Below are 11,946 nucleotides of genomic sequence, written 5' to 3'. Positions count from 1 at the left end.
CCGACTTAGGCTTGTTAAAATAACTTTGTTCCATCCTTTTTTTTGACTTTCAGTTTTGAGGATGAATGGGCTATGTACTATTCTAAGAAATTAACTGAACATATAAAATGGAGCAACTTGGTTGAGTCGATCATGTCACGATATAAACAAAATTTTGTATTGTTAAAATAAGGAAGACAAAATAATTTATAATACACATATTTACCATTTAGATGATAATAAAAAATCAAATTATGAGAGTGTAAATTTAAAGTAAATAAATTTTAAACTAATGTAGAGTTGTCTGTAAAAATAATAGACAATATATAAACTTTTCTTGATAAAATATATCATTTTCACAAATATCATCACATATTAGTCTTTCACCGACTAGTGCATAATCGTGTCATGGCCTTTTGAGTAGATGGTTGAGCCATGATTATTGTTAGTCTATAGTAATCTCAAGAGAATCTAGTAGTTTACTCGTAATAAATGACTATATATACTTCACATCTTGGAAATCTTGAAGGGATGACTTAACTTATGTAGTGAGAAAATCGTCTTTGGGAATGGGATAATAGGATACAAAGGAATTGAGATAAAACCCTTAGAGAGAGAGAGGCATAAAGCAAGACATAACACAACTAATTAATTGGGATGTTCCGATAATAGATAAAAACAATCATCAACAATAATATACTATATTTCCATTTGGATCAGTGAAATTCTCTTCCACACTTTTTTAAATACCACAATTTTTTAAACAGCATGTATTTTCTTGTATAATCAAAATTATTGATGGCTAATAAATAACGTTCCAGTAAAAAAACAACTACTGCTCGGAAAACAAAACGCTAGCAATTTTTGTTTTAATCAACAACACATATCAATCCATTTTTTTAATTATTTTACCACACTCATTTTTAGTCTTATTTCTTGTCTCATCTCACTCTCTTTTTCTCATTCTAGACTTACCAAAAAAAAAAAAAAAGAAACAAAACCATCAACCAAGTTGTGGTCTTTCTTTTGAAAAGAAAATCTTCGTCCGCTCGACTCACTCCCTTTTCACAGCAGTATCTCGCGAAGTTAATCCGATAAAAATCTTTGTTTGGTAAGAATAGAGTTCATCATCTTATCTCTCATACTCTTTATCGCACAACAATCTTTTTCACACTGTCTCAATTAGAATCCCCTATTGAGTAAATTATTCAATTCTTAGGGTTCTTAAAAAAGAGATGATGGAAGCATTATGTTGCACACAGAGAATTGGCATTCAACATACAATATATTAAAATCTAGGATTATATGTATAATACTTCAACTCCACCATCACTAATTAATCGACACTATTACACTGAAATTTTTTTTTTCTTTTTTCATATTAACGATTTTAAAACATTCATTTCATACTTGAATTCAATTTGTATGAAAATGCCAAATATTACTTGATGTAGCAATTATCTGTCAACGTAATAGTAAATTTAGACTTATATAACATTATTTTCCTATGTAATCTTTTTAAAAAGCTGTCCAAACAATTTTTTTTTTCATCTTATTTCTTAAAAATAAAATATTTTTACTTTTAATCATTATAATTTTAAATTAATGCGGTATGTTGACTATTTAATTTAGTCCAACAAATAAGAATATATAGTCAACATATTATTAGATCAAAATAAATGTAGTCAACACATTATAAAATCTAAATAAATATAGTCAACACATTATGACAACTAATTTAACTTGGATCATATATTACAGAGAACTATCAAAGAATAAGGATCAAAATAAAAAATAATAATTGGAGAAGACTGCATTAGAATTAGTCAAATTTTTTAACAGACATTAAATATCAATCCCAAAATATGAATCTTTATCTTATGTAAGAGTATTTTTAGATTTTTTTTTCAATAAGGGATTTTTAAAAATTTGTTTAACTTCTTATCTAATTCAATTTTTATTTATCTTAATTATTTATGAATTAAATTTAAATATATAGAATAATATTGTGCTACAAGATAAATTATTTATGAAAAATTTAGAATATAGTTAATACGTTTAAAAATATCTATTGATATAAATTTTAACTATTATATATATATATATATATATATATATAAATTTAAACATAATATTTATTTATAAATATAATTTATTATAAATTTTAGTTGTATATAATAAATATTTAACCGATGTATATTAAACAAGTTAAAATATTAGTTGATAAAGTAAATGAATATTTTGTACTTATAATATGATTAAAAATAAAAGACAGCAGTTATATTTTATTATATAAATTGCACCCTTATATTTTAACAAATAAATAAATTCATATAGAAAACTATTCTTTTAACCAATATATATATATATATATATATATATATATATATATATATATATATATTACTGAAATAAGAAAGAAGAAAGTAAATACATGAATAAAATGAAAATTTTCCACTTTTTGTATGACAATTTCAAAAGGTTTTTTTCAAAATCAAAATAGATATTAGAAATTTCAAAATGTATTTTTAATATAAATAAATATATTAATCGTTTTCTTAATTTGTGGTATTGCCTAAAACAACTATTAACAATTATAGAAATTGTTAATAAGGTGTATTTTTAAATATACCAAAGTGTAACTAATAAGGTTCAGATGCAATCTGAATCTAAATAACTTGACCAAAGTTTGACAAAAGTAAATGAGTAGCCTTTAAATTCAACAATTAGCGAGAGTTATTTGGCAAAGGAGATGAACAAAAGGTTTATGCCTTTGTAGTTTGTGAGTTTTAAAAGAAATGTGTTAAAATTTGCATTCGAATTGGACAACATATACTACAGGAAAACACCATAAAGTTGCAGGTAAAGTATTCTTCCATTACTTCTTGATGTTTTATTACCCTACTATTATTTATTTATATGCCGCTAGTTTTCCAAGAGTAGGTGAGTTATTCCTAGGATTGGTGAATTTGTAAACTCAAATTTCAGCCGAACAATTTCTTACTTGAAATTATCAACAAGAATTTTGCTTCGTATGCTTGTGATTTATTAAGTGATTGTTTAAATTATAATTCTCTCCTAGTTAGTCTATGTGTGTAGTAGACAGGATGGATATACAGATGGATTCTTCCTTAAATTTCGACATGCAAAACCTTAATGGATCAAATATATATGTCCAATTTGTAAAATACAGATGGATCATGGTTGCTTAATTCAAGAACTTTTTTGTTCTTCTTTTTCTTTCCTTTTTTAAACCATGGAAACATGAGAAAGAAAATAATTATAAATATATTTGTAACAACATAAAATTAATATTTTAAAGATAAAAATAAAAGTTTTAATATATTAATGTTTGCATATTCTAACAAAAACATCAAAATCTTAAATGGTTTAAAAATTTAAAAGTTCAAATAGATCAACCAAAGATTAAAGTCTTAAATCTTAATATCTTAAAATTTTTAAAGTCTAAATACACCAAACAAATATCAATATCTTAATGTATTAAAAACAAACTATTTTGACCATAAGTCCATTAATATCGTTAGAGTTATCAATTTTGAAATATTATCCATTTTAACACTCATTAGGTCCTTAAAATGTTAGTGTTCTGACTTTAAGTCTATTAACATCGTTAGAATTATTGTGTCTGAGATATTGTTTGTTTTGTTTTAATACTTGTTGGATCATTATTATTTTGTCCTTGACAAGATGTCTTAGTGGGTTAAGGAAGGTGAGTGTTTGCAAACTATCTTTAACTTAGATTATTAAACAATATGAGACTTTTAGGTATATAGAAACAAGTCTTCAGTCGAAGCTAAAAGACAAGAGTGGTTTAGGCTCTTCTTTTAGCACCAATTAATATTCTAATATACTTAAAAGGTCTCACATTGCTTAGGAATCAAAGCCAATAATAATTTATAAACATCTTTCTCCCTTAACTCATTAAGCCACATTTTTAAGGACAAAATTGTGATAATTCAACTAGTGTCAAAGCGAACAATACCTTAAATACAATGGCTTTAACAATGTTAACAAACTAATAGTAAAAACACAAATGTTAACATATATGAAACATTGTCAAGTTATAGTGTGAAACATGCTAACTCGCAAGTTTTGCAAATTAAACCTGTAAAATCTACAAAACAATGCCAATAGATTTATAATCAGAACTTTGACTTACAGTTGAAACACAAACATATATGAAACATTGTGAAATTGTAGTGTGAAACACAAACATATATGAAACATTGTGAAATTGTAGTGTGAAACATGCTAACATGTGAGTTTTGTAAATTAAACCTGTGAAATCTACAAGGTTCTCGAATTGAGCTAAAAATTGGCCATGATCTTATAGATTTAAAAAAAAAAATGAATCCATATCTATACGGTTCGCAGGCTTAATAGGATGGTCTGCAAACCTTAATTCGTATACGTATCCCCCGCCCCCCTAATAGTAGAGAGAAAAAACAAATAAGAGAATACTACAAAATATGATAGAATAGTACAAGGAAAAAAAGAGAGCTAAGATTAAAATTAATTAAACTATTTTAACTATTTACATATCATTATTTATGATGATACACCCATTTTAAAAAATCAAGTGGTCTGTATAATTTGTTAATGTTTCATTTTCAAAGATTTGAAGTTTCGATTTTAGTTGGTGTCTACCCTCTTAAAAATTATGAGTTAAATTTAGTTTATTCATATGTAAGTTGGGTTGATATTACTTTGTCAACTTTATCGTTTTGCTTTCATGTTGATTTGTCGACCCATAAATACAAACCTAATGTATTATTTTGTGACTGCTAAATGGTTCCTAATACTTTATTACTATGCGACATTTTTGTTTATACTTGATGATAATAAAAAAAAAGTGTTTATACATGAACAAACAACATTGTATAAGGTTTGTGCAATAATTATATGAGGACAATGATAAAGTTAAAATTAGAGCATAATGATATTAACCCATGTGTTTGCATAAACTAGTAACAATAGCTTCTTTTATATATTAAATAAATTGTCTTATACTCTGTTTTTTAAATTTATAATAAACAAGGTCTATGTCCAAAAAAAAACTAGTCCTAGCTAACATATATAAACTTATATGTTATTGTTTATATTTAATTTCGATAACTATCCATTACCGTGCATTGTGATATTATTTAATTTAAAATGCTTGACTTAACATCCTTTAAATGACAAAATTCATTATTGAATGAAAATGTCAAAATTAAAACTTTGAAATAAATACTATATATTGATAATTAATGATGTTATATTGACAACATTTCTTTTCTTTTTCTATCTTAATCTCAATAAGTTCATCACTTAGACATGTCGAAAATGTCAAGTGACAAGGCTTTAGCATCAGACGAAGCAAATCATCCATTGTTGGAAGATCATATAAATGGACAAGAAAGAGAGCATTTAGTGAGAAGGGTTTGGATTGAATCTAAGAAGCTTTGGATCATATGTGGCCCTGCAATTTTCAATCGTGTTGCCAATTTTTCTATGTTTGTTATCACTCAAGCATTTGCTGGCCACCTAGGTGACCTTGAGTTAGCTGCTACCTCCATTGCCATTAATGTTATTTTGGGGCTTGACTTTGGCATTTTGGTAAACTCCAAATCTTTCTTTTTATTTCAACATTGAGTGAATATAAAAAGACATTTTTATTTTAATTTACTAATGTATTGTGTATGGTTTTGGTTTCATAATTAAGTTGGGAATGTCAAGCGCTTTAGACACTCTATGTGGACAAGCTTTTGGCGCCAAGAAGTACTCCATGTTAGGCATTTACTTGCAACGTTCATGGTTGGTTCTTTTCATCACTGGGGTTGTGATTTTGCCTTTATTCCTCTTTGTGACACCTATCTTGAAGTTCATTGGACAATCTCCAGAGATAGCCGAGCTAACTGGGGTGATTTCTTTGTGGCTGATACCAACTCACTTGGCTTATATAATTTATTTACCTTTACACTTTTTCTTGCAAAGCCAACTCAAAAATAATGTCATTGCCTTGGTGTCACTCTTGGGTTTATTGCTGCATGCATTCCTTTGTTGGTTGGTTGTGACCAAGTTTCATGTTGGAGTGATTGCCCTTGTTGCATTTGGAAACTTTGCTTGGTTGGTTTTGGTGTTAGGTTATTTTGGTTATGTTATTTACGGTGGTTGTACCTTAACATGGACTGGTTTCTCCATGGAAGCATTCTCTGGTCTCTGGGAGTTTGCTAAACTTTCTACATCTTCTGGGATTATGACATGGTATTTTTCTTCTTCTTGTAGTATAGTTTCATTTCTTCTCAAAATAGAGTTAATTTTTCACCTATGCAACTTTATATAATTGATTGTATACTTTTCTAATTGTACTGCATTATGCTGGATTGTTTTTTTTCCAGCTTAGAAGTATGGTATGATAAAGCACTCATGTTGATGACCGGGAATTTACAAAATGCAAAGACTTCTATTGAGGCTTTAACCATTTGGTAAGTGTGTTAGAGTAGATATTGTCCTTTTTAAGTTTTAATTCATGTTTCATACATCATAAAGTTTTTTTTTTTCTTCTTAAAATAAGTAGCACTCAAATGTTACTATTATTCTCTTATTTGTGAACAACTATTGTTTGTTACTTAGTTACTTTTGTTTTTTTTATTGCAGCTTGACCATAAATATATGGGAATTGATGTTTCCTCTGTCATTCTTTGCTGCAACTGGGTAATGCATCATGGCTTTCCCTTTATAATTATATTTTTGCATGTATATGAAGAAAAAAAAATGCAAGAAATGCCTTTGCATAAATGCTTAGTGATTAACTAACATCAATAAGCTTATTACACATTTTACAATGACTAATTAATATGTAGTAACATGATATATTCACAACGAAGATTCTACTACAATAACTTTGCAAAGTTTTGAGCATTACATAAAATCACATATGTTGACCTTGTGTGATGGTTGGCATTGTAGAGTAAGAGTTGCAAATGAACTTGGAGCTGGTAATGGAAAAGGAGCTAAGTTTGCTGCCATAGTATCGGTGGTGACATCAATTATATTGAGTATTTTCTTTTGGTTGTTGATTATGATATTTCGTGATCAACTTGCCTATATATTTTCTTCGAGTGAAGTTGTGATTAAAGAAGTAAATAAACTTTCACCCTTCTTAGGCGTCACAATTCTACTTAACAGTGTTCAACCAGTCTTATCAGGTGATACTATCTGAATTTTACCACACATTGGTCAATTATTTGATTTAATAATGAATGACAAATCAAACCATTTTGTATTTTTTGTTACTGACTGCTGTCTATAATATGTTTCTGAATAACTCTTAGTATTTGGTTTCTAAAAGTACTCCAATTTCATCATTTGGTCGAATTTAATAAAGTTATTTCACTTATTAAGTCTATTATTACTTTTTCTAATCCTTGTGAAAAAACCTAAATATTATTTATTTTAAAATGAAAGTAGTATGCCTGAAATAATTCTGTTAAAAGCATTTTTTCTCAACAGACTATTTTTTTAAAAATCTTTGACTTTATTGATTTTGGTTAGCTTAGTTGTTTGAACGTTTGACCCTTCATTTTAGGTTCTATATATTTTTTGGCTCATCTTTAATTTATTGGAAATCTAACAAGTAGATCACAATGTCTCGACCTTTCATCTTTTTATCTTTCACCAAAAAATGTCTCAATATTTTACCAGAGACTAAACATTAATTGCTATCTCCAGCACTTTAACCTTCTCATGATCAATATTAATTGCTCCAAAATCACTAATTCACTTACATTCCATGAGTTAATTTGCTAAGCATTTAATTGGTTTAGTTTGTTATTTCATTATTTTTCTAGTAAATATAAATTCCAAATCTATACCATTTAGCTTTTGCTATAATGAAATTTACCAATCACTAAAATACTTTTATTATGCTATGATGTTTGAACAGGGGTGGCTGTGGGATCTGGGTGGCAGCAATATGTGGCATTCATAAACTTGGGTAGCTATTATCTTATTGGATTGCCACTTGGATATTTGTTGGGTTTCGTCTTTGATTTAGGAGTTCAGGTATGTTGTCTCTTTCAATGCTACTCAAAAGAAATATTCATCATTACATGATTAGTTATGCATTTGGATTTGATTTGCTTTAAGATAAACTATAGTATTAACATTATTAATCGGTTATGTGAACGAACCATCTCATCAGGGAGTTTGGGCTGGGCTAATTTTTGGTGGGCCTGCAATTCAGACTTTGATTCTTGCTTGGATTACCGCACGATGTGACTGGGACAGAGAGGTACATAAAAACAAATTTTACTCTTTTGTTAATATCTTTGCAAGTGCATATTATTGACAAGTATTTTCATACATGTTTTTGGTTAACAACTGCAGGCTGAAAGAGCAAGGTTGCATTTGAGTAAATGGGAAGACCCAAGAAAGAACTAGTCAAAAGAGCTATTTGGATATGAGCTTAAAAGTGCTTTTGAGATCTCTATTGAAAATACTTTTTATATAATCAACATTGGGGCCTGAGATGGGCAAATTTGTCCTAAAATTGATTGAACTAAAACAGCTTATTATAATAATATCATTCTCAAATAATAAATAAAGCCCAAATTATAAATATAAAAGGCTTCATGATATATACACTTCCTTTCTTTTATAAGTACGAAAAAAAAATTTAAAAATTTAAAATATTTTTAATTTTTTAATTTTACATCTACAATATTTAATTTAGTACTTTTTTTTCACACATCTTCATTTTTTTTTCTTCAATTTTTACATGTACCCCCCTTACCTTTCCTTCACCTCACCTATTTTGGTAGCATATGAAAATTAAAAGAGAAAAAAAAAAGTGTGTGAAAAAGAAGAAGAAAGTAGCAAATTGAAAATTGAAGGTGTAAAATTAGAAAATTAAAAAAAAACTACAATATTTTATAATTTTAAAAAAAATAAAGGAGGTGTATATATCATGAGCCTTTTTATAAGTGCACCTCCTTTATTTTTTAAAAAACTATAAAATATTGTCATTTTTATTTTATTTTTTTAATTTTACACCTTTAACTTTTAATTTGCTACTTTCTTTTTTATTCACACACTTTTTTTCTCTTTCAATATTCACATGCTACTAAAATAGATGGGGTGAAGGAAAGGTAAGGGAGTACATGTAAAAATTGAAGAAAAAAAAAAGAAAAAAAAAAAAAAGGAAAAGATGTGTAAAAATTATAAAATGTTGTGAGTGTAAAATTAAAAAAATTAAAAAAATTAAAAAATTTTAAAAATCTAATTATTTTTTTAAAAAAAAGTGTACTTATAGAAAAAATGAGGTGTATATATCATGAACCATATAAAAGCCGATATTGGAAGTATCCATTTCTCAAATCGCTAATCTTAAAAAAAAACCATATTGGAATTATGGGCCCAGACATTCGTTTGATTTAGTGCTACCACTTTATTGGGCTCGTAAGATGATGGCCACTTATACAGCTTCCTTTTGGAGTGCGGACCAGAAATATATTCCTTGTGGAATTTTAACACCACACTCAATCCAGTCAAAATATAACTAAATCAATGTTTCAAAAATTAAATTAAACCGACCAGTTAAATCAAACTAGTAATTATAATTTTAATGTCAACATTATTCAATTCAATTATACCAACAAAAAAAAAAGTATCCAATTCTTTCAACTGTAGTTTAGTTAGTTCAATATCAAATTCAATCGGTTGAAGTAACTAAGCTATGACTTGATTCCTTTTCTAGCATAAAAAAAACTTGTTTGAATTTTTAATTGGTTTATTTTTATAACAATGTACAAAACGTAGTTCAAATCATTTCGAATAATCCAGACAGAGACTACAGCTTCGGCAATGCATGGCCGGGTTCGTTTGGAGAAAAGATACTGTACCAAAGTATATATACAGAGAGGTTGGTAATAGGACCTAATCAAAATTTCCAAATTAATTACAAGCCACCTTGAAATTTGAATGTGTAAACCGTAATCCTTTTAAGAAATTCTTCTTTTGCCATATCTTTTCCAGAAACATGGGGGCAGAAAGAGATATCCTTCTCACAAGAAATTGATTTCGAAGAGAATTCAATTCGTCATTCTAACCGTCGATGTGCCAATGAATGCCTAGAAAAGTTATCAACAAGGAAATTATTTGATAACTTATATATATATATATAGAGAAAGAGAAAGAAATAGGAGAGGATCTACTTATGTCTATATAGGCTTATTTCTCTCAATAATTCATATTTTACATCAAATTTTAATAATATAATCATTGAATTAAAGTTTTTTAACGTATCATTCGTACAAATTTTCTAAAAATTTAAAAATGATGTGATACTTTATTTTATTAATTTAAATTAATAAATAATTATAAAAATATTTTGTATGTTGATTTAAATTTATATAACAAAATTTTAAATAAATTTTAAAATTTTTAAAATCTTACAAACTTGATCTATATATTAAAAATTATTAATTTAATAATTAAATTATTAAAATTTTATATAAAACATAAATTATTAAACGTAATAAATTTACAAAAATTTACTTTTTAAAAGAAATCAATCTCTCTTTTTCTCTCCCTATATATAAAAACAAGAAAATTACAATGACGATAATGAAAATCAACCTCACGTGTTCATATATCTACCCAACTCCAACCCTAGCAATTCCTCTACTTGGTAACCGATGTGTATTACTTCTTCACGTGGTTTTATAGTCGACGTGAAATTGCTTCTTTAATGGTTTCACTATATAAAAAAAATAATAATAATAAATAAATAAGTACAGTGTTATTTTACCTTATTAATTAATCTATCCGGAAAAGAAGAAAAAACAGTTGTTGAATAGTGTATGAGGACAGTTGATTAAGTGATGAAACACTAACAGTGCATGCACCTGACAGAGCTCACGTGTGGCATAAAAGTTTCTTGGTAGGATGTTTTGTCATAGTTGTGTGACCTAGTGGCCCATGTCTGGTTTCTATTGTTGAGTGAAGGTTGGGTTGGGGTAACTTAATATGGACAACACTTTGTGACAATCTTCACATGTTGGGGTGGTCTCTATGTTTGGATTGTGAGAGGAGAGAGAGACCCACCTATCACATACTCATATTGTTTGGGTTAAGGGTCCAGTGTCTCTAGAGTTGTCTATAACATACCTTAACCATCTTATGGATTCACAAAAAACACCATTTTGGCTCTCTATCAGTATCAAACCCTAGTCCCTCACTATACCTTCACATGGAGCCCAAACGCTAAAAGCAACCTTTGCTTACAATACAAGTACACATTTATTATATCTTTATGCTGTTCATGCCGTGTTAGTTCCACAAAAAATTTAACTTATGTCACACGGCCAATTATATTATATTAGAATGTTAAGACAAATGGATAAGTGTGAGGAGAATATTGCACAATCTCCTATGTATACATAATCTGACAGCAAATTTTAATCTTGTTGATATGGGTGCGTGAGGGAAAAATATTGAAGAATGAGATTCTGACAGAAAAATGAAAAGGCCAAAATTGGTAGATGAATTTGTAGTTGCATTACATCTCTGACCATTAGAAATTTGCCAATTGCACAACAATGTGGTCCACTGGCATCACTTTGAGCTCATCTAATTACTACTCAATGTAGAATTTCCGCCACAAGTCGATTGTCAATAATGAGATTGGGATAAGATAAGTTGCTCAAAAGCTCAAACGGGGAAAAAGAATGGAGCAAAGTACTTTGGCTTGGCCATAACCCGAAAGGGTATGCATGATGGAGTCCTAAGATATTATTAAAACATGTTACTATTTCAGATTAATTGTTTATAGTCATTGATTCATCTATATATAAACTGTAACATTATCTCACAAGTTTAATTGTTAAAATAACGCGCGTTTTCTTAATCTATAGAATTAGAATAACATAGAATTATCACGAGGACAAGATTTAAACTTAAGAT

General features: G+C 28.0%; 1 protein-coding gene across 1 annotated transcript; it reads left to right on the top strand.

The window, feature by feature from the left end:
* Nucleotides 1–2,456: 2,456 nt before the first annotated feature.
* LOC109801510 (protein DETOXIFICATION 26) lies at nt 2,457–8,627 on the top strand. The gene is made up of 9 exons (XM_083067054.1): nt 2,457–4,160; nt 4,201–5,598; nt 5,705–6,246; nt 6,381–6,467; nt 6,640–6,696; nt 6,952–7,190; nt 7,928–8,046; nt 8,186–8,275; nt 8,371–8,627. Exons 2-9 carry the CDS (start codon nt 5,317–5,319, stop codon nt 8,422–8,424), a joined length of 1,470 nt encoding a protein of 489 aa, XP_082923180.1. The 5' UTR covers nt 2,457–4,160; nt 4,201–5,316; the 3' UTR covers nt 8,425–8,627.
* The last annotated feature ends 3,319 nt before the right edge of the window (nt 8,628–11,946 follow it).

This window comes from Cajanus cajan, chromosome 11 (genome assembly GCF_000230855.2).
Source record: "Cajanus cajan strain Asha chromosome 11, NIPB_CcT2T_4, whole genome shotgun sequence".
In the NCBI taxonomy this organism is placed as follows: domain Eukaryota; kingdom Viridiplantae; phylum Streptophyta; class Magnoliopsida; order Fabales; family Fabaceae; genus Cajanus; species Cajanus cajan.
Note: the sequence above shows the minus strand (reverse complement) of the source record. Positions and strands in the feature narration are given on the sequence as shown.